Source organism: Heterocephalus glaber, unplaced genomic scaffold (genome assembly GCF_053883595.1).
Source record: "Heterocephalus glaber isolate CG9 unplaced genomic scaffold, H.glaber_assembly_v1.0 deba00001479, whole genome shotgun sequence".
NCBI classification, from domain to species: Eukaryota; Metazoa; Chordata; class Mammalia; order Rodentia; family Bathyergidae; genus Heterocephalus; species Heterocephalus glaber.
In genome coordinates, this window is record NW_028258316.1 from 4,564,299 (window position 1) to 4,592,233 (window position 27,935).

Genomic DNA, 27,935 nt, shown 5'->3' on the forward strand with positions numbered 1-27,935 from the left:
CACATCCGGTCACACTCAGCCACACTCGGGGCCCACGCTGTCCAGGCCAATGGCCTTGGGTGACACGACTTAAAGGCCATCTCGTGCGTTGGGATGATGCCACTTTAGCAAGTCCTCTTCCCAGGAGCACGTCACGCTCAGCGCCCCTGTGCCTCACCCCATGGCATCACAGACGTGACATGTGGCTGGCAGCAGAGCAGGCCGGAAGCCTGATTCTCCCCCACTGGGGCTCCGGAGATTCCCAAAGGCTCTGGGCACCAGTGCGGCCACCAGCAAGGGTGGAGGACCTTCCCGGGCCTGCACTGGTTTTCCAGGGAAGTTTATCTGTGCTAAGTCATGTGTTTACACGGTTCCCAACGAGGAGCTAGGACAGCATTCCAGATGGGCCTGGCCTGGGCCACTTCCACACCCTAAAGCCCAGGCCATCCGTCCCTCCCTTCCCATGAGCCTCCTGGCAGAGGTTGTGAAAACTGCACATTCCACTTTTTTTTTTTTTTTGGTATCGATGATCCAACTCAGGACCTTGTACTTTCGAGGCAGGCGCAGCGCCACTGAGCTACATCCCTGGCCCTCATATTCCACATTTTGCAGCAGCATTTTCCTTATCTCTGTTCGTCACACAAATGGCAGCAATTGTCACCGTTCAGAACTAGACCTGGCTGCAGCCACAGAAAACGTCTGCTTCTTTTCTTCATAGAAAAATTGTATTCCAAAAAAAAAAAAAGAAAAATTGTATTCCACACCCGAAGGAGGGCCCACGTGACTGTGTCCAGTCCTCTGCTGTCAGTGTCCTAGTGGACAATCTTGTACATAAATCTTCTCCCAAGTGGCCGAGAACCATTCACAGTGGAATGAGCCGCCAGCTCAAGGGCGTGGTGGTGTTCTGACAGGGAGTGCCAACTGGCCTGCACAGGGCTGTGACAGCTAACAATCCCTGTGGTTCTCTTTAAATACAACTTGATATCCTGTCTCCTTTAAAAAATTTGAAAGCCAGAATGCTGCCACACACCTGCAACTCCAGCACTCAGGAGGCTGAGGCAGGAGGATCTTTGAGAATTCAAGGCCAGCCTGAACTACATAGCAAGACCCTGTCTCAAAAAAAACTTAATCAGTTAATTAAAATTCTAACTGTACAGAAACAGGGCTACAGACAGCCGATGCCCTGCAGGAAGACTCTGTGTGGACGGACACTAGGGGCCCAGTGTCCTGTTGCCCTCCTTGGTCTCCCACCACTGCTAGAGGACCCGCGACGCAGGGTGGAGCCGAGTGCCCAGCCCGCACTGTGGCTCCTGGCAGATGCTGGAGCGGAGCCCTGCTTGGTGCTGACCGATTTGACACTTTCCTCGGGAGGCAGGAAGGCCTTTGCCACGGTGGCCTCCACCTGAGGGGCGCGGTCCCGTGCAGCCCGGGCATGGAGCTGGTTTCCCACTCCAGCTGTGGAGGCCCAGGGCGCTGCCTGTTGGGTCCACACGTGTGAGAGAACGCTCCAGGTCATGCAGAGTGCTGAGACCTCAGGGAGGAAAGTGGACCGGTGTGCTCACCAACACCGTGCAGCCGCAGGGCCACATCTCCAGCGCTCCGGGGTGCAGGCCTCGAGAGCTGCTGGGATCTGTAATTCCCACTCAGTATTCTCCCTGAGACACTGCCTCACTATGCAGCCCAGCTGGCCTGGAACTCACGGCGACCAGCCTGCCTCAGTCTCCCTAGTGCTGGGGCCACAGGTGTGCAGCACCATGCCCGGCTTCCTCTTCCCAGCTTCGAGCCTGTGTCCTGGGTCAGGCCCGCAGCGGCAGCTCCACCCCGGGGCTGGCTCGCCAGGTCCCCAGCACCTTTCCCTGTGGCCCCAGTGCAGGAAGTCACTGGGTGCCGGCGACAGGACGAAGAAGGCGCCGACTCCACCTGCAGCGCAGCTGAGCGGAGACTGTGGAGGCCGTGCCCAGGCCCCCTGCACCCCAAGGTCTGGCTTTGGAAGAGGCAAGAGCTCACAACCCCTGCAGCGCCAGCTCCTCCACCGCCACCACGGCCGAGGGCCTCAGGTGCTTCCCCTCATGGACTCCACCAGGCTTGCGGGTCCCCAGGCCCCCGGGAAGGACCTGGGGTGGCGACCCTGCCCCACCTCCTCGCACACTCACCACCTTCGTGTCCTGCTGGCTTTCCATTCAGCTGTGCCCATGACTTTGGTCCACCTGGCACTGAATCTGTGTTCTGGAAGAGATGGAGACGAGCAGGGCTGGGTGAGGGAGGCCCTGCCTCGAACACACGGACACACGGCCCAGCAGGATCGGGCAGCCCCACCTGGCGGTGGCACCGGGCTGCAAAGGTCTGCTCAGGGCCCAAGGCGGCTCCGGAACCAGTGACTACTGGGCCTGGACATCCGGTTCCCGTCGGCATCGGGATCTGCACCCAGTGCCGCCGTGTGCAAAGCCCCTTAGGGTCCCCAGCTGGAGCTTCGCAACCTTTGCCAACAGCAGCTGCCTTCGTGGCCTGCCCTGGCCAGCTGTTGGCCAGGAGAGTAAACAGTCGTCCTCTGGCATCCGTCCCTACCCGCTGTCACCCCCGCAGGAGACTGAATCCCACTCCCACGGAAGACAGCAGCATTCTCTGGAGTGCTTTAAGTCATGATCAGAGAGGACAAGGACAAAAAAGACCCAGCGGCCACCAGGAAGAGCTGAGCCCTGGACAGAGTGACCAGGCGCAGTGCTGCGTGGGCCCACCTGGCTGCAGCCCAGACCCTTCAAGAATATTCTTAAACGGGCCACAGGGCCAGAACTGTGTTGAACACACTGTGCAGCCAGGGCTGAAGAACCACAGCACCAAACTCTCCGTTGTGAATTCTCTACTCAAGTGGCCAGCAGGCCTGAGGAGGGCAAGGCCAATGACCACGGACTCCCACAGGAGCGGGGTCCCACTCCCTGGCTGTAATTCCCAAAGCACCTATCAGCAGTGCCGAAGACTGAGGCTCCTCCATTTCCGCTGACAGCAGACAGGGGTGTGTTTCATCTCCTATGCTACCCACCAAAGCCAGGCAGTGTGACGCACACCTGTGATCCCAGTGCTCAAGAGGCTGAGGCAGGAGGATCACCATGAGTTCGAGGTCAGCGTGGGCCACAGAGTGAGTTTAAGCCCAGTCTGAACTACATAGTGAGGCCCTGTCTCAAGAAACCAACACAACAAAAGAACACAACAAAAAACTCTACGGTGCCCAGCAAACAATACAAATAATACACAAGTTGCCTATGCATATCCTCCTGCCGATCTGTGCCCACCACAGGCAGGGTTTGATGGACACAGGGTGTCACAGGCCCTTGCATGGTTATAAATCAGTGCTTTCCGTTGAGAAAAATATTTTAAATGTATCAATGAGTAAAGGAATGTAGCTCAGCATTTCCCAGTGTGTATCCAGGTTATTTCCTGGAGACATTTTGTTTTAGAAAGGCTTCCCAAAGCTAACCAGACTAGGGACATGGTTCATGAAGTCCTCTTAGGGAGTCACTGCACACATGTGCACATCAAAGGCTCTGCAAGCACTGCAGCCAGGCGCTGGCTTAGTTCTGTTTTCCAAACTCACCTCCGAAAGAAATGCAGTTTTTGTCTTCTTTCTGCAGTACTGAGAACTGGCCCTGGGCCTTCACATCCCCGAGCTACATCCCCAGCCCTTTTATCCATCCATCCATCCATCCATCCATCCATCCATCCATGGGACAGGGTCTTACCAACTCTCAAAATGCCCAGCCTGGGCTCAGACCCGCCACCCTCCCATCTCAGCTTCCCCGGACGCTGGGATTACAGGCATGGCCCACCACACTTGGCACTTTTTGTGTTTTGTAGCATCAGTTTCCCTGGAGCACGTTTAGGGATACTGAGCCAGCTGGGAGTCAACCTAAGTGGCTCCACATGAAGGCAAATCAGCAAAACCAAAGCAGGCGCCTGTGTCCCGCTCTGTATCTGGGGTCTTTCTCCAAAGCTACAAGTCAGCGGGGGGTGGGGGGGGTGGCTCTCGCTTGGAATCTCAGTACTGGGGAGGCTGGGGCAGGAGGATCGCCACGAGTTTGAGGCCAGCTTGGGGTACAAAGTGAGACCCTGTCTCAGAAAACAAAACACAAAGCTGAAGATCAGCTGTTTGCAGAGAACATTTTCCTGCACTCGCTGCATGGGTGCATCAGGGCCTCCGCTGGGACAACTGGGTCAGGGAGAAGTGGACTCCTTGGTCATGCACCCCGTCCCTGGCCATGGGGCACCCAGCACCTACCTCCTGGCTGATTGACTGTGTCGGCTTCTGCTGCAAATTGGAGACAGATTTCTGCAAACCCGGCTGCGGCAGCAACTCCAGCGGCTGACAGGCCGTCGCACTGGAACTGGGACGGGGAGGACACCAAGGGACCATTAGACCCAGCACGGGGGACGCAACAGGCCACACTTCCAAGAGCCACAACGGGCAGCAGCTCCCTGAGCTCCACAATAATCACTTTCCCTGGCGGAGTCGATGCCATGGAGACCGACATGGAACGGAGGATTCGCCAATGGGGAAATTGAGTCACGGGTCTCCTTCCTCCTGACGGTGGCCCATGCCTACTGGAGGCCACTGCTTTGAGACTTTCCTCCTTTCTCGCCCCTTATCAAAGAAATTCAAGCTCATAGTAAACATAAACATGGAGAGCTGACTGTGGTGGCCACACCTGTGATCCCAGCACTCTGGGAGGCTGAGGCAGGAGGATCACTGTGAGTTCAAGGCCAGCCTGGGCTACATAGTGAACTCAAGGCCAGGCTGAACTACTAGTGAGACCCTGCCTTGAAGGAAAAAAAGATAAATAAAGGTATGAATATATATGAACTGTAACTGGTCATGAACTGGTCATCCAGGCAGAAACTCAGGATTTCCCACACGTATATTAATAGAGCAACCTTTTCAACAGCAGGCTGGTCCCTTTTCTCTATGTGAACATTTCCTCACAACAATACATATACACCTACCAATCTTTTAACGGATGACAGAGGGCAACTGGATGGGCTTCAATTTAACCAACTTTTTTTTTTTCCCATTACAGATAAAGCTCCAGTAAGTATTTTGTACATGTACAAATCCTTCTGCTTTGTTTTTCTTTGTTTTGAGACAAGGTCTCACTATGTAGCCCAGGCTGGCCTTGAACTCATGGTGATCCTCCTGCCTCAGCCTCCCGAGTGCTAGGATTATTGGTGAGTCTTCTTGTGTTTGTTTTTTTATAAGTAAGTCAGTGGCATATGACCTTAGAAATGACATTATTAGATGAACGGATGTTTGGGGGTTTAAAAGACACCAACAAACTTCTCCCCGAAAAGGCTGTGTCAAATGTCAGGTCTCCCAGTCGTCTTCTGACAGAGCAGCAGGACCTGGCTCAGCAGAGGCTCCTTCCATCCACCTTTCCACTCCACAGACCCACAAGAGGGCAGCAGTCCACCTGGCGGGGTGCCACAGTGCCCGTGCCCATCTGTAAGCCAGAGCCATGGGCTCCGCACACCTGTGGCCTGATTCCCCAGCACTCACGATCTGTCAGACGGAGGCCACAGCCCCCAACACCTCATCTCCACTGCAAGCAGAGGCTTCTAGCACCTTGGGAGGCTGAGGCAGGAGCATTGAAAGGTTTTTTTTGTTTCGTTTTTTTGGTACCGGGGATCGAACTCGGGTCCTTGCACTTTCGCAGAAGGCCAGGTGGCGAAACCACTGAGCTAAATCCCCGGCCCAGGAGGATTGAAAGTTTGAGCCCAGCCCAGGGAACTCAAGTGACTTAGTGAGACCCTGTCTCAAAATAAAAAAGAAAGGGCCGGAGACTTAGCTCAGTGGTGCCGCTGCCTCCTTGCAACCACAAGTTCCTGAATTCAATCCCCAGTACCAAAAAAACAAACAAAAAAACATGGAAGACTTTTTGGGCCGGAGGTTTAGCTCAGTGGCACCAGCACCTGCCTGGCAAGTGCAAGATCCTAAGTTGGATCCCCGTTCCACAAAAAAAAAAAAAAATAAAATAAAATAAAATAAAATAAAAAGGGGCTGGGGATAGAGCTCAGTATGAAGACCCTGGCTTCAATCCCCAGGGGGAAGGAAAGACACCTCTAGGACCCTATTTCATAACTCCTGCTGCAGGCCCAGTGCTGAAGCTCCCTCTTGCTCCTCTGGCAGGAGGCCGCTCCAAGCAAGGCATGGGAGACACTGGTCACCAGAGACAAGGCTACCACAAACGCTGTCACCTCAGCTCCAAAAACCAGCAGAGCCAGTTTCCCTGGCTCCATGTACGAGGCAGTACAGCCACCCGGCCAAGCCAAGGACACCAGGGACCCCAAGAGGCTGTGCGGTCTCAGCTACTCCGCACTCACCTCTTTGGGTCTTGCTGGTCCGTCTTGTTTGCCCATCCCGTCCCGTCCTTGGGTACTATCACGATGTTGGGGTCGTTTCCTTTGTTCTCAGACTTCAGGCTTGGCAGGTTTGCAGGCGGTGGCATGCGCCGGGCTGTGGCAACTTTCCCGAGACTCTGTAAGCCATGCCTAGGAATAACTGCGGGGAGGAGGTATCACACGGCAAGGTCACGGGGGAAGAGGGCGCACACACCCCCCCCGCAGTCACTCGGGCACCAAGACTTGGGGACAGGGTCGCTGCCGAAATCTGTGCAGTGGCCTCGATGCCCTGACGGCAGGAGGCAGCTCCAGGAGCCAGGGACCTGGATGCAGAGCCAGCAGGGATCTGATCCCTGCGGTTTGGACAGGATCAAAGGATCTTTGCCCAGACTCTCAAATGTTAGACAGGGACACCTAAAGGGTGACACTAACACAAACTAAGCTCCACTCCACCCTCGAGACCGCAAGGAGACAAGGAGACAGGGCGACCGCGCTTCCCTCCCCTCCGGGGTACCCAGCTGCCCTGCACCCCCAGAGCCTGGTCTACCGGGTGGCACTGTGGGGCCTGCTCTGGGGGCATCACACAGGGGAGTGGCCCGAACCCTACCCCTCCTGGGCCTCACCTGAGGATCTGGCCACGTCTACTGATTTTCCTTTATACTTGTCAAACAGGCTGAGAGTCGAATACTTGCTTTTCCCATCCTTGCCCTTCGTTATTTGCCCCAAACGATCGGACATCGCGATGAAATGTCATCGAGTAAGAAAATTTTTCTCGGCACCGCTCCCGATCTGCCTTTGGGATGGAGAGGGAATCATTCATTAGTCACCAGAACCTGGGATCCGAGGGGCTGGACCTGGGTCTCCCCAGGGGGCTGCCTCCAGGCAACGCTCGACCATCGCCAGCAGGGGGAGCTCTGCAGACGCGGTCACTAAGGCCACCCTGCCCCACCCACTTCACACTGTGGCACGGCAGGCGGAACACAGAGTATCAGCCAGCTTGGTGAGGGACAACCCCACGCCAGGGACCTGGAGTGCACGCACAGAATACCAAACCAGAGAGCAGGCAGCCGATCCACTGCCATGGAGGCGAAAGCCAGGTCAGAGCAGTGCCACAGAGATCAGGAACTCTCTCAGAGACACATGCGTTTCCAATAAACGGCCGGCACCCAGGCCATTATCCTAGCCTTTGGGAGGCTGAGGCAGGAGGACTGCCTCAAGTTCGAGGCCAACCTGGGCTACACAGTGAGACCCTGTCTCAAAAGAAATTTTTAAGGGGCCAGGGATTTAGCTCACTGGTGCCACACCTGCCTCACAAGCACAAGGTCCTGAGTTCAATCCCTGATACCAAGAAAAAAATTTTTTCTTTTTGTTCCGGGGATCAAACTCGGGTCCTTGCACTTGCGCAGCAGGCGGTGAAACCACTGAGCTAAATCCCTGGCCCCCAGAAAAAAATTTTTTTAATTTAACAAAATACAGGCACCAAGGCGCAAGGACCCAAATTCGATCCCCGGTACCAAAAAAAAAAAAAAAAAATACAGGCACCGGGGATTTAGCTCAGTGGTTTTGTCACCTGCTGCGCAAGCGCAAGGACCCGAGTTCGATCCCCAGTACCAAAAAATAAATAAATAAATAAAATTTAACAAAATACAAAAAATGAAATGAAATACAATAAAAAATAAAAATAAACTCCCAAGGTGGAGAGGCCCTGGCAGAGGGGCTGAATATTGCTTCTCATCCTGCCCCTGGCCGGGCCGGGCTCCACTGCCCCAGCAGGGCCTACCCTGGGCCTGGGCCTGTCGGGGGAACTCCTGTGAGCGTGTGGGAAGGGGGTGATGATGGGGGAGGGTCCCCTGGGCCACTGCACACTCTGGACCTCCGGGTCGGTCCCTTGATAAACCTACGCCACTTCAACCCACTGCGAGAGTGGCCACTTGTCCCAAAAGCAGTGAGAAACAGCCGGGCATATGAAGATCACAAGTTCGAGCCCAGCTTGAGCAGCTTACTGAGACCCTGTCTCAGAATATAAAATGTGTAAGAGGCTGGAAGTGTAGCTCTGCGTGAGGGTCCGGATTCCACTGCGTGTGTCGGGGGACAAAAGAAACAAACACTCAGTAACCGGACTTCGTGGCCAACAGGAAGAGGAGCAGGACACGGCCCCACCCACGCATCCCCACCACACGGCCAGGGCTGAGAGGCAGCTACATCCCCGAGGTCCCTGGACACAGCCGTGCCACCGAGCTGTGTGGAGGTCTCCGTCCTGCCATACAGATCGGGGAGGCCGACAAAGGCGAGCAGGGAGGCCAACCGCTGAGCGGCCATCAGAGGGAGGGGTGGGAAACAGACGGGAAAGGCTCGGGAGCGCATGGCTTCTCCTACACGAGAACCAACATATGGAAAATAAGACAGGAGGAAATCGAGGAAAACGGAGAAGAGGGGAGGGAGATGAGATGAAGCGGGGCACTAAAGTGCCGTGCACACGCAGCAAGGCCCGTGAGGCACGCGGTGCTCACGTAGTGTAAACTTGTGCGTGCTGGGAGCGCTACGCTGCGGATCCCTGTGGCCAGGCCTAACTCGCCTCCTCCCGCGAATGAGGCAGGGCCCCGGGGGAGGAGAACAGGCGACAGAGGGCGCGGTGGAGCAAGGCCTGGGGAGAACAGGACTGTCTTCCTCCCCACCCATTCGCCAGAGAACCATCACGCCTGAGGTCCTGCAGACCTTGGCTGCTCTTCTGGCTCCCGTTACAGACCAGCCCCTTTACCTGCCCCAGCGCTTCCCTTACCTCTACTCTATAAATAACCCGCTGCATTTGCCTGGGGTCTTTTCCTCCCATCAGGAGTCAGAGCCCCACCCGGCCCACCTATTCCTCTGTCTCCTTGTCTTTCTTATTTTCACTCTGTGAACCCTTCAGCCACGGTGTGTTTGTGTGTGTGTGTGTGTGTGTGTGTGTGTGTATACACAAAAGGGCCCAAGAGATAGGGGAGAGGGGTTTAAAAAAAGAATTAAGAAATGTTCTGTTTCGAGAGTGGTGGTACATGCCTGTAATCCCCAGCACTGGGGAGGCTGAGGCAGGTGGATCACTGAGTTCAAGGCCAGCCTGAACTGCATAGCAAGACCTTGTCTCAAAAAACCAAAAAGAAAAAGAAAAAAAGAAAGGTCATGCACATGACAAGTGTACGTACTACAAACACATACCAATGAAAAAACTTAAAAAAAATTTTGTTTGCGGTACCAGGGATCAAACCCGGAACCTTGCACTTTTGAGGCAAGCACCGTGCCACTGAGCTAAATCCCTGGCCCAAAAAAACTTTTTAAAAAAGAAGACTGTCAGGCTAAGGTACCACATTGTCTTTTTTTTTGTTCTTGCTCCAGCCAGGGCAGGGACCCACAAGCTTTCTGACCCCATGGCCAGGCCAGGGCAGGCAGAGTGGACATAGGCCATGGGCACAGCACCCCAGAACCAGTCACGCCACCCACTGACTCCCCAAAAGAAGAAACATGAGGCTGACACGGGCTCCTCGCCTGGGAATTGAGAACGCAGCGGAGAGGTCGGCCTGTAACTGCTGCTCTGGCTGTGTCCCCCGGTGAGGTGAAATCAGCCACCCAGCAAGTGAGGGCACATGGGAGCCTGGTGACCAGGGACACCCTGGCCCAGTGCCTGCACCAGCCTGCACGTGGGTGCTTTTGGAGTGTGCCCTTCACGCGAGTGTACACCTGCGGGGCACACTACCGGCCTGGACAGACCTTAGCCTCCGCCTGTTATGCCAGCATTCAGGAGGCTGAGGCAGGAGGGTTATAGCAAGTTTGAGGCCTGCCTGGGCTACACAGTCTCAAAAAAAAAAAAGAAATCACTGGAGGAAGATCACAGGCAGATGAGAAAAGGGCCTAAAATCCACATGAAGAAGGCGCGTGTGGAATCCAGGACAGGACTCCGGTGGAGAGCCCAGGCTCACTGGAACAAAAGCCACCAGAAAGTCTCCAACCCAGGCAACCTGACACCGCAGCGCTCTCCAGACAGCCCTGCCCACGGGTCCCCAGAACCTGTCTGTCCACAGCGGGAGCCGGTTGCTTTGTCAAATGCCATTTCCGGGTAACAGGATTCCTGTCCGTCTCCCTGGGCTACCGGCCAGCATCACATGACAGCCAGCGATGGGGGACAGCCCAGCGCTCTCAGGAACGACAACTGTGCACGTCCCTGGCGCAGGGCACCAGGCTCGGCACCGGCGTCCAGCCACACCTGCAGCAGCACAAGCACAGCGCTTCCTCAGACGCAACAGGTAGCTCTGCAGGGCAGTGCGTGCTGGGCCAGGCTCTCGGAGGAGTCTCCCAGGCTCAGCACTGCACTGACAGTGCACGGAGGACGGGGGCGGGGCAGGACAAGGGCTCCAGGGACAAGCATTTCACTGATGCCGGCCCAGCACAGCCGGGTTTGCATCCACAGCAAATCCAGCTTCTCCAGGTCTCCTCGATTCTAGTACTGCTGGGTCAAATGCCCAGCCACGGACACTGGGAGCCATCGTCACCTGAACCCCTGAAGGACCTACTGTGTGCTACGGGCTCACAGCACGCAGGGGAAGATCCAGCATCCATGCCCAGGCCCTGGGGCAAGGAGAGCACGCACCTGTGATTCTAGCACTCAGGAAGCTGAGGCAGGAGGATCGCTGGGAGTTTGAGGCCAGCCTGAACTACATAGCAAGACCCTGTCTCAACACCAAAAAGAAAAAAAAAAAGATGAAGAAAAAACTAAGCACCATCCTATCCCCCAATTCTCGGGTACTGTTTGTTAGTTTGCAAGCCCCGGCGCCTGCCTCAGCCTCCTTGTTCCTCAGACAGTGCCGAGCACCTGCTCACAGCCTTCGCTGTTGTCCCCCTGTCCTGGGGTCACATCCGACAGACATGCCAGCCTCCCCTTCCTCCCCGAGAGTCCTGCCGCCGTCCACACTGGCTGGGACTCGAGGCCGGCTCCTCCTGCACTGAGGAAAACAGTGTCCCTTGTCCAAGACCCGCTGCAAGGACAGTGACAAGGGAGAGGGGACAGCGCGGTGACCCCGCCTCGCCCTGGGCAGGTGCTGGGCTCTTGAATGCGCCCTCCAGGCTCCCGTGTGGCCACAGCTGCGCCCTGTGGCCCTGCCTGCCCCTCCTCCGTGCCCCAGGGTGACAAGCAGGAAGCAGGGTCCCATTGTGCTGTTGAGGCCTCTCCAGGACACCAGAGACAGACCCCAAAGCCCTCCTGACATCAGCACCCACTGTGACTTTTTTCTTTTTGGTGGTACTGGGGGTTGAAGCCGGGGCCTTCACACTGACCCACGTACCTACATCCTCTTTAGTTTTTACTGTGAGACAGGGTCTCGATAAATTGCTACAATGCCCAATCTGTACTCAAACTTGTGATCCTCCTGCCTCAGCCTCCCAGAGTGCTTCGATGACAGGTGTGCACAGCATGCCCAGCTTCTGGGACTGCATTTTAAAGGCACCGAAGGGCCCAGGTGGCAAGCTGCCCACTTCCTACATGCCTATGGCCTTGGGCCACCCCAGAGGCGGTAGGATGGTCCTAATCCGGATTCTTTTTCTGTACATTTTTAGTGACAAAAGGAATCCATGCTTGATGAAGAAAACTGTAAAGCCTAAGGAAATCTGCAGGAAGCCCCCAGCCAGCTTCCAGACTCCCCCACGCCTCACCAGCCCCACCCACCTGGACCCTGGGGGCCGCCCTGCCGTGGCGACCATCAGCCATGCGCCCACTGCTCTGTGCATTTCCCTTCCTACCTCCAAACAGTTTGCCAGTAAAGGTCACAGAACACCCTGCATCAATTCTGAATAGACTTGCTGTTTGTTTAAGAAAATGAGAATGCTCCAAAGCAAGCTTAGGGCAGGCGGGAGGCTGGCTCCTCCCCCTTCCCTTCCCCCAACACGGTCAGCAGGGCAGGGACCACACTGTGCCCGTGCCTGCCTCACTGTCCCCTGCCGATGCCTGCCTGGCTCCGGCATCAAGAGTTTCCCTGGGCAGACTCCCCGCAGCAGCCAGACCCACTCTACACACAGGGCCGGGAGAAAAGGAGCCAGGGAAGCCCCACCGGGCATAGTGGTGCACGCCTGCGATCCCAGCACTCTCGAGGCTGAGGCAGGAGCATCACTGAGATTTGGAGGCCAGCCTGGGCTACACAGAGAGATTCCATCTCAAAAAAACACAAGAAGGATGAGATGACAGTCACCAGAGGAAGTAAGGGTAGGGCCTGATGGTTGGGCTCCCTGGAGCGAGGGAGGAATTCAACACCTGTATGACTGTGACAGCCACCCACCCCAAGGCCTGGGAGGAGTGGTCAGAGATGCTCATGTCACACACAGGAAGGCCATGACCAGAGGCCAGACCACCGGGCCTGGTGACACCAGGCCACCGCGGGTAAAGCACTCGGTAGCAGAGCTGTTCCCACAGGGCAGCCACCACGTCCAGTGCATGGCAGGGCAGAACAGTCACTCAACAAACGCTGCCACTGGGCAGGCTCAGGACATGACCCCCTCAGCCCATCCCCTCAACTCCTCCTCAAATGTGGGGTGCAGGGCTGCAGGCATGCAGAGCTCCCCAGACAGCGCCCCCAAACCGTCCCAAACTCAGAGAGGTGCTGGGACTTGGGCAGAGGCCAGATGGACCACAGAGCCACTGCAAAGAAACAATGCTGGGAACTGAAATAAACAACATGCAGCCAACAATTAACATCCTCTGAAAATCTGGATGCTGCACTGGGGAAGCACAAACATGATTCCTTCTCTCTTAAGTGATACTCGGAAAACAAGAGAAAACCCAAGGGAGAAATAAACCTAGCAGAGCCCAAAAACCATAAGCCTTAGGCGGATCATGAGACAAATCCCAACCAAGGGACACTAATAAAAAAGGCACTGCTACCTCTGTGGGCAGCGACATTCAACCCTGAAGGCAACACCAGGGCACCAGATTGTGTGGGGAGAGAAAAAGATGGGGTTTTTTTTTGAGAGTCTCACTACATATTCCATGCTGGCCTGGAACTCCCAGCGATCCTCCTGCCTGAGCTTACTGAACGCTGAGATGACAGGTGTACAGCACCATGCTCGGAAGACTTCTTGAGACTCATACAAGGACCCAACGCATTGGCCTTCTCAGAAAGCCACCCAGATCGCGCCCTGATAGAGCCATGATGTCATCATGGCCCTCCAGTTGCCTGTCACAGGCTACATGGTGTTTCTCCTCCCCTTCCTACAGCAGGGGTCCTGTCCGGCCCAGGGGCCGAAAGACTCACGCCCAGAGGCGGCCTGGGCTGAGTGCGTAGGCTCTGAGGCTGACACATTCAGAATGAGGAGCGACCATCAGATGAATGCCAGGCCCGGAGCTGTCCTGGAAGAAACACTGGGCCAGCCAGCTCCAGGCCCGCCCCTTTCCGCATGTCTGCTTTGCTGAGCCAATGAACATCTTCGTTGTTCAAGATCCTTTAAGACGGCTGCTGCTATTGGCTGCCCTGATTCTCCCACGGACACACACACAGGAAAAGAAGCCTCACAGGACAGCCAAGATGGCAGCTGTCACAGTTAGGGGAGTAGCGGGCTCCAGGGGGCTGCAGTGTAGATCTGGTATGTGTCTCAACTGCGCCGGCCCCCTGGGATTGGGACTGAGAGGTGAGGGGACCTTGAAGGGGGCCTGAGGTGTGGGGGTTGGGTGCGCCCTTAAAGTGGACTCTTAGGCCCACCCAGTTTCTCCTTCCTTCTTTGGCCCTGGCCAGTGAGGAGGTGAGGAGGTCGGCAGTCTGCTCTGCCCCAAGCTCCTGCCATCAGGAGACCAGGAAGGAGCTCCACTCAGGAGGCTGAGGCAGGAGGATCACATCAAGTTTGAGGCCAGCCTGGGCTACATGGGGAGCTCAAGGCCAACGTGAAATGCACAGTGAGACTTTGTCTCAAAAAAAAAAAACAAAAAACAATCAGGAAAAGCATAAATCTCTAAGTTTGGTACATCAAGTCCATTCAAAACACAAAACAAACCACCGAACCGGGATAGATTCGAACACATGTTCAAAAATGACTCATACTGCACTCAAGGCAAAAATCCCAAGTTTGAAAAGCAAACATCTCTCTGACCAGAGTGCATAAAACAAGACATCACGAAAGCAGAAATAAAAATAACTATTACCGTCAGAAAATTTCAAACCCTATAGATAAGGGTCTGTGTTTTGCTGCTGGGGACAGGCCCAGGGCCTCCCAACAGCTATGCTCTCTACCACCGAGCTACAGCCCTAAAGCTGAAAACCCTGCATTATAGCTGCAGAAAACCTAGAAAAGCCTAACAGCACAGCTGCCAGGCGCGGTGGCACATGCAGCATGGACACGCCCATAATCCCAGGCACCGGGAGGCTGAGGCAGGAGAACTGCTCAGGTTCCAGGCCAGCCTGGGTTACCTAGTGAATTCAAGGGTGGCCTGAACTACATAACGAGATCTGCCAAGAAAAGAAAAGAAAGGAAAGGAAATTGGTACACAGAGAAAATGTAATAACCTGAAAACCTTTAAATTCTCTTAACAGAAAAGAATGAATTTTTTTTCCTTTTTTTCTGAGACAAGGTCTCACTTTGTATTCCAGGCTGGCCCTGAACTCAGTGAGTGATCCTCCTACCTCAGCCTCCTGAGCGCTGGGATCACTGGTGAGTGTACGCAGCTTGTAATGAGTTCTTTGTAACTAATGTGTTACTGGTACACATTAAATTCAATATGCTGAACAAATTCAAATGATACTAAGCACGGGACTCAGAAGGGGAGGAGCTAGCAGGTGGCCCTCCTCCCAGCCCTCAAGTGCTATTTTTTGTCCTTTCTTTTTTGCTGCTGGGGGGGGGTTGGGGCCACAACTAAGCCCCACACTGTCCTCCCCACCCCGGCGCCATCTATTCCAGTGTGGGAAGTGGCTTTTTCCTGCACCCTGGGGCCTGTGAGGAAGGAGGGATCTGCCACGTGCTACACCTCACGCTCTTCAGAGATGGACACTGCTGACTCGTGCACCTTTACACACCTGGCCTTTTTGCACTGCCTGACATTTATGAACCACACCTTAGCCGGACGTGGTGGTGCGCACCTGTAATCCCAGCACTTGGAGGCTGAGGCAGGAGGATCGCCTCGAGTTTGAGGCCAGCTTGGGCTACACAGTGAGACCCTGACTTAAACCAACAACTACCATGACAAAACGAACCACACCTTGTAGTCTGTGTCCCAGGAACTGAAGGCCAGGAAGGAAGGCAGGCGGCAGTGGCAAGGTGCAGCCCGGCCCCCAGAAACCCGCAGCCCCAGACCTTTCATTAGTGAAATTACCCAGGAGTAGAGGCCCAGGGGCAGAGGCCTTGGGGACCCAGCACTCAGACTGTGCAAAACAAAACCCTCTCTCCACCCCCGCTGGTGCAGAGCTGCCACGGAGCAGCTGCCACGGAGCAGCTGCCAGGGTGCACAGTGCTTGGGGAAGGCCGGTCCCAAGCGGCAGCGGCTCCACCTGAAGCCCCAGCCATTCAGCCAGATGAACCTTCCCGTACTGCCCCTCTCCCGGGGCCCAGGTCAGAAGACTCAGCTCAGAGCAAAGTCCCAGGGTGAGGGGCTGCTTCCATCCCCACCACCCACCTTCCCTGTGACAAGAAATAAACCCAGGGCCACCGCGGTGGGTGCAGGGCTCTGAGGGCCGAGCTGGTTTCTGAGATCAACAAAGCCAGAAGGGCTTGGCCCTCAGCCTGTGGCACAACACCCAGGACACTGAGAACCACTGGGACACCCATCAGGCAAGATGGTTCAGCGGGACAAAGAAGGTGACGAATCGAGAACCGAGGGCCAGGCATTCTACAGGGACACTGGTCTTGCTGGACAGTCTGCGATTTCAGAGTCAGACAGGGGAGAGGGGACAAAGACCAGCGTCCAACTCATCTCCACAACTTCCTCGCCCCACGCCATCTCAGCAGGAAGATCTGGTGACGCTGCTTGTAATCCCAGTGCCCTGGGAAGCCGAGGCAGGAGGATCACTAATTCAAGCCCAGCCTGGGCAATTTAGACTGACCAAGACCCTGTCTCCGAGTGAAAAATAGAGGGTCAGGCTGCAGCTCAGTGCAAAAGCCCTGGGCTCACTCCCTACTACCTGCCCCGAAAATCCATCTGTCCCTGGCCCACCCCGTTCACAGCACAGCCCATCTGCCCTGCCCCCAGCCCACACCAGCACCCTAGGACCCTGTGGAGCGGCCCTCCTGATTCAACCTGCTCTCTGCCCTGCGGATTCAGCAGCAAGTTCTTCCCTCTCCGTGGGGGAGCTGAGCGTGAACTGCCCCGGCCCAAGGGTGCGCCTGCCATCAATCGCCCCGGTCACTGCAGGCTGCAGGCACAGGCATGGTTGCTCCACCGGGAGGGCAGAAGGACTACTTTCCTTTTCCACTCTGACAGGTTTTTTTGATTTTGGTAACAACCTTGGGCTTGTTAATTGTTAAATTGTTACTGTTACTAGTTACTGTTAAATGTTTCTTTTATTTTGTTTCTTTTTGTGTAGTTCTTTTTTTTTTTGGAGACAGGGTCTCATGTAGCTCAGGCTGTCCTGAAGATTGCAGTGATCCTCCTGCCACAGAAGTGCTGAGATCACAGCCACCGAGCCACTGCACCTAGCTCCTCCAGTGTTTTTAGGGTCTCGATACACCCAGTAGTTCGGAGTCAACAGCTTGTACTGCCTGGACTGACCAGATGCTCACACTGGGCCCAATCCTTTGTCACTCTTTCCAGCAAAGCTGGGAGACTGCCCCGTGCCCACTTTGCAGATAAGGAAACTGAGTCTTAAAGGACAGAGGGAGCCAGGTGTGGAGGCTCACACCTATAAACGTAGCACTCAGGAGGCTGAGGCAGGAGAACTGCCATGAGTTGAAGGCCAGCCTGGGGTGCCAAGTGAGTTCAAGACCAGTCTGAACTACAGAGCAAGACCCTGTCTGAAACAAAAGAGCAAGAGGAGCAACACCCATTTGTGCAGGCCCGCCGCAGGTGGCGGAGTTGGCAGAAAGGACACTTCTGTCTGCCCAAGGCCAACTTGGCGCTGTGGCTGAGCACCGCAGAGCCTCCCTTGCAGCTCCCGCCCGGACACGGGCTTCACTCACCTCACTCCACTCCCGAAAACAGGGCCGGCTCTGGGCGGGCGGCAGGCAGGAAGCCAAAGGCCCAGCCAGCTGGCACAGGCGGCCTGGGCACGCTCCCAGGAGGGCACGGCAGGAGGAGCCCGGGCACCTGCCCCCAGCAGCTGGTGGTGACGGGGTCCAAGCTGCAGGATGAGGCTAGCTGGCCTGGGTTTCCATCTTCACACGCAGCGCAGGGCTGCAGCACAACGAAACCCAACATGGGGTAAACAAAGGAGCCCCAGGTGTATACTGCCTGCTCTAAAGCCCCAGGCCCCAGTCTGTGGGATCAGGAGCCTTTAATAGCTGCTGTTTACCCAGAGCCTGCTGGCCCGGTCCCTGAGCATTGTGAGCACCTTGGCGCTGGACCCTCTGGACCCCTCCCAATTCTTCGAAGGTGTCACCCTCACAGCTGCACACAAAGAGACTACAGGTTCAAAAAGCCAGGTCCTCGGGAGGCTGAGGCCAGAGGGTCACCACAAGTTTGAGGTCAGCCTGGGCTGCAGAGGGAGACCCTGTCTCAAAAAAAAAAAAAAGATCCCTGCCCTCAGGTAACTCAGCTCCCAGGTGACAGATGGAACCTGGACTGAGGAGCTCCTGTCCACCAACAGCAGCTGAGGGCCAAAGCATCCCACACTCCTGGGAGAGCTCCCAGGGCACCGCAGGACCAGTGTGTGGAGACCAAGCAGGGCATCCCCGGGGGCGCATCCACCCGGGGCTCGGGCCCTGCACCCTGTCTAGGGGACCCCAGGCCTGTGCAGGGCTCGTCTGCGGCCACAGCACTCACCGTGGGGCCCCGTGAAGTCCAAGCCTGGGGCCCAGCGCTGTGGGAGACTGAGAGGCCAGTGGCGGGGGCGAATCCACCCCGCCGTGGGGTCCGAAGGCCCCAGGCGCTGCATTGTCCAGGGACCACGCTGCAGGGCAGAGGCTGTGGGCCACCGGGGCCGACACCCTGGGCACGGAGCACTTGGGCTTTCCCAAGGGAGCGGGCGTGGTGGTGCACACCTGTGATCCCAGCACCCTGGGAGGCTTCGGCAAATGCTGCTCAAGTGGAAGGCTCCACCCCACAGACCCGCACGCTCAGGTGCTGCTTTACACAAACCGTGCCTCCGTGCAGAGAAATCTGGCACGGTTTTAGCGCAACTGTGTAGTCCCCCAAACTACAGAGACTAAATCTGCACCAATAGGAGCTGGGTTAGGTCAACAAGGCCACAAAAGACGTCCAGCATGGGCCGAGGATTTAGCTCAGTGGTTCCGCCGCCTGCCTCGCAAGCACAAGGTCCCAAGTTTGATCCCTGGTACCAAAAAAAAAAAAAAAACGCCCAGCAGCAGCTAAAACAGATGACGTCATCCGTCTGCACAGGGACAGCAGGACATCGTCTCGGGTGACAGGGCAGCTTTAAGAGCAGAAATAAGAGGGCCGGGGACTTAGCTCAGTGGTCCCGCCACCTGCCTCACAAGCACAAGGTCCTGAGTTTGATCCCTGTTACCAGAAAAAAAAAGAACAGAAACAAGGTAGGGCATGGTGGTGGCACATCCGTGTAACCCCAGCACTCAGGAGGCTGGGGCAGGAGCATCCCCACCAGTTCAAGGCCAGCCTGAACTACACAGCAAGACCCTGTCTCAAAAAAAAAAGGAAAAGGAAAAAGAAAGTAAAATATAGAAATATGGCTGGGGCCAGGGATTTAGCTCAGTAGTGCCACTGCCCCCTGCCTTGAAAGTGTAAGGTCCTGAGTTCAATTCCTGATACCAAAAAAAATGAGAAAGAAGGCTGGATGTCATGGTGCATATGAAATCCCAGCACTCTGGGAGGCTGAGGCAGGAGGATCTCAAGTTTGAGATCTCATGTTTGGGCAACTTAGTGACTTAGGGAAACCCTGTCTCAAAACCAATAAATAAAAGGGCTGGAGATGAGGCTTAGTGAGAAGGCCCTGGGTTCAATCCCCAGTGCTGCAGAGTAGAGACTGACATACAGAACGAACACCAGTACACACATGCGGATGATGTGTGTTTCTGCACGGATTCATGGGAAACCATTCCCAGTGAGCTCCTTTCACAAGGCTGAGAAGAGCCTTTATACCTCCAATTTTCTAACTTTTTAAAAAGGCAACTGGGAATATCTGGGTCATGGGACTATAAAACTATACTGGTGTATAAGTTTTAAAACCTAAGCCAAGCTGGGCGCGGTGGTGCACGCCTAAAATTCCAGCACTTGGGAGGCTGAGGCAGGACAACCAAAAGTCCAACCCCAGCCTGGGCTACTCAGCAATTTAGGGAGACCCTGTCTCAAAATAAAAAACAGAAAGGGCTGGGGATGCAGCTCAGTGTAAAAGGCACGTTCAATCCCAAATTCTGCAGAAATCTGAAACGAAACCCAATAAGCATCGTGGAAGCGTTCGGCATGCTGGATGTGTTTGTTAACATGAACACAGCCCGTGGTTCTGTGTCTCACAGTGCAGCAGCTGTACAACGGGAACTGCTCAGCCCCACTTCCGTCACCAGTGGCTACCGGGAGAGCAGACTTCCACCCCTCCCGCTGCTTTCCCTTTCTTTCATTGAAACAATGAGCACATGCACTGTTGCAATTAATTTTTAATCAAGAAAATAAGAGGCAGGGAATTTCACAGGCTGATTCAGGCCAGCAGTTGCTCTTCCCCTACACTCCTCTCTCTGTCTCCCCCCAACACTGAGCTCCTTCAGCCCCACAGCCAGGTCACCTGGCCACCCCAGCGGCTGCCCTTTGTCACCTGCACAGCGCTGGTTTTTAGGTTCTGGGCGAAACAAAGGAGCTGGGTAGAGCACCTGGACTAATCGCCAGCCACGGGCCAGCCAGCTTCCTGCACACAGGTTCTGCATGCAGCTCGAGGGGCAAACATTTGCAATGGCCACGTTCAAAGGACCCCAGCGCTCTGGCAGGCTCTTTTCAGGGACCCACAGGCTGGGCTTGTACTCGAGACCCTCCTGCCTCAGCCTCCTGGAGTACTTGCTGGAATGACTGGCGTACACCTCCACACCAGGCAGAAACCATTCCAGGTTTCAGCTACTGAGGTCTTTTTGGTTTTGGGGGGGGGGGGTTTGGTACCAGGGATTGAACTTGGGTCCTTGCACCTGCGCAGAAGCGGCAAAACCACTGAGCTAAATCCCCGGCCCCGCTACTGAGTATTTTTAAAGGGGGCTTATTTCCAATCTGCTAGGTTTCAGCCTCCTCCTCAGACTTCCGGAGCTGAGTGGGGCTTGTTCTCAGTGGCATCTGAGACCCCCAGCTTTCCAGCCAGTCCCACCCTTGCTCACCAAGAGGGACAGAGTGACAGAGCATCACTCCACAGCACACTGCTCAGGGGAAAGGGACCATCCCACAAGCAAAAACAAAACTGTATTCCAGAGATGCAGAAGAGCCTTCAGAACATGCTGAATGAAATAAGTACCTGTAATCAGGAGGCTGAGGCAGGAGGATCACAAGATCCTGCCCAACCAAGTCAGCGTCCTCAGTTACAGCCCAACCTGGACTACAGAGAACCTGTCTTGAAAAACAAAGCCAATAAACAACAACAAAGGGCTTAAAAAAAAAAAAAAGTCTCAAAACACTGTGGCTGAAGGGTCCCCAGGGGCCTGAGGCACACCTCCCCCCCATCCTGGGACCTGAAGGCCCACAAAGGAAGCTACCTTAGGCTCGGGACCGAGCAGCAGGAACAAGGATGGGAGGGGACCCAGATTTGGGGCAGAAGAGAGGACGACTCCACCGTGGGGAGATAAACAGCCTCAGGACCGGGGCCAGGGATTTAGCTCAGTGGTTTCGCCACCTGCTGCACAAGCGCAAGGACCTGAGTTCGATCCCCTGTACCAACCCCCCCCCCAAAAAAACCCCAAACAAACAGCCTCAGGACCAAGGCTGACTCCAAAGCTGTGCCTTCTGGTCTCCGCAGGAAGAGGAAAGGGTAACGACAACCTATACCCCCAACAATAGCAGATCAAGTCTGGAGGCTGAGGCAGGAGGATCATCACGACTTCCAGCCCAGCCTGGGCATATTACACAGTGAGTTCAAGGCCAGCCTGGACTACATAGTGAGACCTTGTCTCAAAAAACCAAAACAGGGCCAGGGATTTAGCTCAGTGGTTCCACCACCTGCCTCGAAAGTGCAAGGTCCCAAGTTCGATTCCCGGTACCAAAAAAAAAAAAAAAGAAAAAGAAAGAAACAAAGAAAAATAGCAGACTAAATAATTCATGGCCTATCCATGTAACAGCACTTGTGGAATAGCAAAAACATCATGTTTTCAACAATTTGGGGAAATAAACTACATGAAGAGGAAAAGTGTGGTGCACTCCTGTGATCACAGCAATTGGGAGGCTGAGGCAGGAGGACCACAAGTTCAAGGCCAGCCTGGGTTACATAGTGAGACATTGGTCATTGAAAAAAAAATTTTTTTTGGTACCAGGGATCGAACTTGGGACCTTGCACTTCCAAGGCAGGCAGTGGAATCACTGAGCTAAATCCCTGGGCCCTAAAAAATTTTTTTAATGAAGAAGAAAAAGCAAGCCAGGCCTGGTGGTGCACACCTATAAATCCCAGCACTCAAGAAACTGAGGCAGGAGATCCCTGGGAATTCCAGGCCAGCCTGGGCTACAAGGAGAGACCCTATCTTTAAAAGAAAAAAAAAAAAGAGGAATAAAAGCAAGCTACCAACAGTTTATACAGTGTATACAAAATGTATCAGCTCAAAAAACAATGTTTCAGCTCTGAAAGTACAAAGGAGTCATCAGAGGAAATAAACAGCAGAGCTTTGCCCCAGTTATCACTGGATAGTGAGGTCTCGGGTGTCTGGTATTTTTATTTTCATATTTATTCTTTTCAGGACTTGCCAATTTATTTTTCTAAGGCAACATCGTTTTTATCAATGGAGACACACAGGACCTTGAACAATGGCCAGCAAATAAGAGGCATTCCTTTTGTCACAGGACAAGTGAATTTAAAAAGCAAGGAGAGGGGCCGGGGATTTAGCTCAGTGGTGCTGGCCTGCCTGCCTCATAAGCGCAAGGTCCAGAGTTCGATCCCGGGTATCAAAAAAAAAGCAACGAGGACTGCTTCAGCCATGCCACAGGTGACACTGACCCGTGAAAAGGAGAAATAAGGGACCCAGGGTCATATAAGAGGAAGGGAACCACATAGCCCCAGCCTCGGCTCGGGCCTGGAGAATCAAGAAGTCCTGCTGAGAAATAAACTCAAGCAAGACTGCAGCTCCAATCACCTTGGCCAGGCAGAGATTCTCCTGGTGCCAAGCACTGGTGTAAACAGTGGTCCGACCCATGCCAGGGCCAAGTCTGTAAGCTCACAGGTGAGGAAGCCAGACCTAAAAGGGCACCTTTGAAACCTAGGAGCTGGAGCTGGGCATGGTGATGCATAAACCCATAAACCCAGCACTCAGGAGGCTGAAGCAGGAGGATCACTTGAGTTTGAGGCCAGCCTGAGCTGCATGGCGAGGCCTGCCTCAAAAAAAAAAAAAAAAAAAAAAAACAACAACCTAGAATCTGGCCATGAACAATTCCCAGCCTGCGCCTTCATTTCTTTGTCCAAACCACAGAACCAAGGACTCTGAGGGGGACCAAGGCCTGAATCCTAAAAAGAACTTGAGCTTTGATTTGAAGACTGTCTCAAGAGCCCTGCTTTTCTCCACGAGGCTGATTTAAAAACCCCACCCAAGAGGTTCAGAGCACAAAGCCTAACAGAGTTTGCAGACCATTGTTTTCGAGAGCCAGGAGAGCCAGGCCTGTAGCCACCTGGGCACCAACACATGTGACGAGAGGGCAGCTCACAATGCCGTGCCAGTCCCCCTGGCCTGCCAGAGATTGAAACAGAAACTAACAGAAATGATCGACCCCAGAGGCAGCACAAGGCCAGGAGCAACAAGAGTCAGTGCTCTGTGCAGGACACACCCACCCACACACGCACGCACATGCACGCACAAAAACCTGAAAGCACAATCAAATAATCCTCCAGGAAAGAACAGAGAACTGAAATTCAAAAGGGGGTGGAGAGTGACGAAGAGCCCAGCCCTAACCAAGCAAACCACAATTGCTGGGCCAAGCGCAAGGCAACCAGACCCCTGCAGGAGCCCCATCTGACCGGCCATTCCTGAAATTCCACTCTCCGGGGCTTTGGGGCTCTTTCTTCCCCGGCTTGCTTTTTCTTTTCTTTTTTTTTTTTATAAGACAGAATCTCACTCTGTAGCCCAGGCTGGCCTCAAACCCATGGTGATCCTCCTGCCTCAGCATCCCCAGTGCTGGGACCAAAGGCATGCCCCACCACACCTGGGGCCAGGACCAGGCCCTGCAGGGGCTTAGACAGGGATATGCAAACAACACTAAAAACCCACAACTAAGAGCCGAGGGTAACCCAGGTGCGTGGTGGGCAGGGCCGCCTGCCTCTGCCCCAACCCCATCCTGTCAGATACAGCCCCAAGCAGGCCAGGGACAGTAGTGAGGTCACACTGCAAGGACTGGCCAAGGGACAGCAGGGAGGGAAATGGAAGGACACTGTGGCCCCGCTAAGACACCTCAGCTCCAGCGCCAGGAGGCCTGGACAAGGAACACAGAAGTTTAAAAAGACAAACACAAAAAACAGCAGCTGGGCAGGGTGGTGCCCACCTGTAACCCCAGCACCGGGGAGGCTGAGGCAGGAGGGTCACTGACAGGTGGAGGGCAGCCTGAGCTGTGTAGTAAGTTTAAAGCCAATCTGCACAACACAGTAAGATCCTGTCTCAAAAAACAAAACAGAAACAAACCAAAAAAGCAAGATGTTTCAGAAGTGCCAAAATGAATCCAGGCAGTCATCAGGCGCAGGACCAGGGTCCATCCCAGCAGGGCCCCAGGGCCACTGACCATCAGGGAACAGGGTTGGCCCAGAGGTGAGCTGGTTCTCAGGGCCCACCTGGTCCCCAGTAAATGGTTGAAGGTGGGTGTGGCTGAGCCCCTGGCCCCTCTAAGCCAGCCCAGTGCTTCTGGGCAGCTGGGCAGCTGTAATCCCAGCACTTGGGAAGCTTAAGGCAGGAGGATCTTGGTGAGTTTGGGCTACATAGTGAGTTCAAGGCTGGCCTGGACTACATAGCAAGAGTGTCTCAAAAAAAAAAAACAAAACCAGTTTGGACCAACCAGGAGAACAGGAAAAAAGATCCAGAAATAAGAGACAGAAAGCAGCCAAAGGGGAAAGGGTACTAACACAAACAACGCTCTGTGTCAACACCTTCCTACGGTAACCCAGCTACAAACCTCAGGGGAGGCCCGCCAGAGCCCCTCACACACCCGGGGGATGTGTAATTGCTCCCACTTTACAGAACAGGGGCCTCAGGCCCCCAGGGACCCACCTGCCTGAACACGCCAGGTCCCGGAACATCGAGGCTGCGCCAACCCCCGAGGAAAGCAGGAGGTGTCAGCATGGGGCTCCCGTGCCTGCCCAGGCAGCTGTGGGCAGGGAATGGACAGGGACGACCCACATGGGCTGCAAAGCCCCTCTCCATCTGGGTACCAAGTGCCCCCCACACACACCTGAAGCCAGCATTTGTGACACCTGGGGCTCAGTCACGCTAGCAGTGGCACCACAGGTAGCCAGCCCTCTGTCCTGGGATTTGGCATAGCTATAAAACCAGCTGTTTACCACTGAGCAATTACAAAGCTGCTAACACAGCACTTGGGAGGCTGAGGCAGGAGGACTGCCGTGAGTCCAAGGCCAGCCTGAACTATATACATAGCAAGACTCTGCCTCAAACACACACACACATACACACCAGCTGCAGGAGTAACAAGTACTGAGCACTGACTGCACACCAGGCCCTTCACTAGGCCCCCTCCATCTTCCCAATCCTACAAGGTCCCCGATCATGCAGATACACAGGGCCCCAGGGTGGCGGGGTTTGGAGGGGCAGGGGCAGGAGCAGGATGAGCACCCAGCAGCCGGGCCGCACCCCGGTTCCCACCTTGGGCCACAGCACCCCGCACCTGGCGACCAGGGGGCTGCAGCCGGACTGGGGCCCAGCCCTGCGAACACTTCCAGCCGGCTTCCGGAGCCCAGACTGCACGGGGAGGTGGGAGGCGACACCAACAATGCACGCGAGCAGGGACAGAGAACCGGGAAAGTTGGGGCGTTCCGCGGGCCCAAGGCTCTTTTCGAGCTTCTCCCCGGCAGCCATTTAGCAGGAGCCCACTCCGGAGGCTTCGCGCAGGCCGGGGCCTGAAAGGCCCGCCTGTGGCCGAGGAGGCCGGCGAGCTCCCAGAAATCGGTGAGGGGGGGACGCCTCGCGCCGGGGCGGGCAGACCCGGAGGCCCGGATTGGCACCGGGCATCTGCACTCAACAGGGAGAGGGAGAAAGAAAGGAGGGACCCAGCCATCTGGCAGGCCCGGGGAGCGACATCCTGTTTATTACCGAGCGTTTTTAGCGGCAGGGTTCGCAGTGTTGTGAAAATAACGCCTTGTTCCCGCAGCCAGGCCCCGAGTCTGGGGCCGGCCTGCCCGCGCGCCACGCCGCCGGCCCGGACGCCCCGGGGGGCCTCGGGATCGGGAGGAGATCGCGGTCCCCGCCCGCGTCCGGTGTCCGGCTCCGGGCGACGCGCAGGGCGGCGGTGGGGGAGGGGCGGGGCAGGGCCGGCGGCGGAGGCGGAGGCGTCCTGGGCCCCGGGCCCCGCGCCCAAACCCCCCCGGAGCCGCTGCGCCCCGCCCGGGCCCGCGCTCCTCCTCGGCCTCCGCACCCCGACCCGACTCCCGCCCGACCGCGCGACAACAATGGCGAGCGCCGCCGGGGCCTCGGCGGACAAAGGTCGGCGCGGGGACAAAGCCGCCGCCGCCGCCGCCGCGCCCACCTGGTGTCCGGGTCCGCGCGCTCGGCCGCGATGGCGACGACGGCGGCCGGGGCGGCGATGGCGGCGGATGGCGCGGGCCCTGCTCTCGGCGTCGCCCGCTCGCGGCCGCCTCGTCCCCCGCCTCCTGCGCCTCCTGCGCCTCCCGCCGGGCAACGCGGCCTCCGCCTCGTCCGCGCCCGGTCCGCGTCCGCCTCCGCCTCCGCCTCCGCCTCCGTCTCCGCCTCCGCCTCCGCCTCGCCGAGCTGCTCGGTCGCCGCCGCCGCCCGCCGAGCGCCCCCTGCAGCCGCGCGATCCCGGGCGCCGCGGGCCGGGGCGGGGACGGGGGGGAGGGGCGGGAGGGGGAGGGGCGCCGGCCCCGCCCCGCCGCAGCGCCCCCCGCCGGCCGCGCGCCCGGTGGCGTCGGGATCGCGCGCGCGGAGCGGGCAGGGTGCGAGCCCGGGTGGGTGGATGCGGCGCGCAGAGGCTTCAGCCCGGGCGTGGACCATGGGAGCCCAGCGCTTGTTGAGCGCCACGAGTTCGAGGCCAGTCCGGGCTACGCAGCGAGCCCCAATCTCCGAAAACCCAAACAGGGCGAATGTGGCGACACCGATCCGCGCCTCTGCTGGGTGCTGTGCATTTGTCCGAAGGCAGAACAAAGGGTCTGGAGGCGGGGTGCTCGATCCCCGAGCCCGGACCTGGACTTGCAGTCACCTTGGCAGTTAGGAAAACAATTTGAGACGGGTGTGGTGGCACACGCTTGTAATCCCCACACTTGGGAGGCTGAAGCACGGGGATCGCCGTGAGTTCGAGGCCAGCCTGGGCTACATAGCGAGATCCTATCTCAAAATAAAATAAAATAAAATAAAATAAATAAAATACCAAAAAGAACAGGAAGCACCTAGGGCCAGGGTGCGAACCTCTTCCCCGCCTCTTCCCGGTGGTTTCTTCCTCGCCCCCTGACCCCAGCCTCCGCCGCGCCCTATGTCTATGTTAAGAGACCCGGCTCAGGCGTCCCCTTTCATCCGACCCAGCACACGTTCTAGCCCCGGTTCCTGGTGAGAAAAGAAAGCGCTGAAGTCCAGAACCTGCCGGGGCACTTTGCCCTGGCTCCAAGGGCCAGCTCAGGTGGTTCATGGGAGTCTGGGGAATTTTATAAACATTTAATTTTCCTACATTTTATCCCTGGTCATTTTCAAGTTTTTGTTTGTTTTTTTTGTTTTGACATAGAATCTCGTCCTGTTTGTCCAAGCTGGACTCCAACTCCTGGGCTCAAGCAATTCTCTCTTGGCCTCCCAAGGCGGGGATTACAGATGCACCTGGACCAGCTATGATCCTCTCTTTAAAATAATCCAGTGTTGGGCCGGGGATTTAGCTCAGTGGTTTCGCCGCCTGGTGTGCAAGCGCAAGGACCCGAGTTCAAACCCTGGTACCAAAAAAAAAAAATCCAATGTGTGCTGTGGTCAGGCAGTCTGAGCCAGGAAGAGCACAAGTTCGAGGCCAGCCAGGGCAACTCAGTGAGGGCCTGTCTCAAAATGAAAAAGGGATGAGCTTGTGGCTCAGGGATAAACGCTTTGCCTAACAGCGATAAAATCTTCAGGAAGTCCCCTAACGCCCCCCCCCA

General features: G+C 55.9%; 1 protein-coding gene across 21 annotated transcripts in view; it reads right to left on the bottom strand.

Moving 5' to 3' along the window:
• The window catches only part of Prrc2b (proline rich coiled-coil 2B), a 67,201-nt gene extending 40,725 nt beyond the window's left edge, over positions 1-26,476 (bottom strand). For 18 of the 21 annotated variants that reach the window (XM_087183023.1, XM_087183035.1, XM_087183034.1 and 15 more), the window contains exons 1-5: positions 26,336-26,476; positions 6,987-7,156; positions 6,346-6,523; positions 4,250-4,355; positions 2,133-2,205 (exon numbers count right to left, since the gene is read on the bottom strand). In XM_087183023.1, coding sequence (XP_087039149.1) covers positions 2,133-2,205; positions 4,250-4,355; positions 6,346-6,523; positions 6,987-7,101 — 472 coding nt within the window. In that variant the 5' untranslated portion in view covers positions 7,102-7,156; positions 26,336-26,476. Of the gene's footprint in view, positions 1-2,132; positions 2,206-4,249; positions 4,356-6,345; positions 6,524-6,986; positions 7,157-25,902; positions 25,923-26,335 lie in introns of those variants that run through there. The other 3 variants (XM_087183024.1, XM_087183018.1, XM_087183019.1) reach the window with 2 other exon arrangements.
• Positions 26,477-27,935: the final 1,459 nt, after the last annotated feature.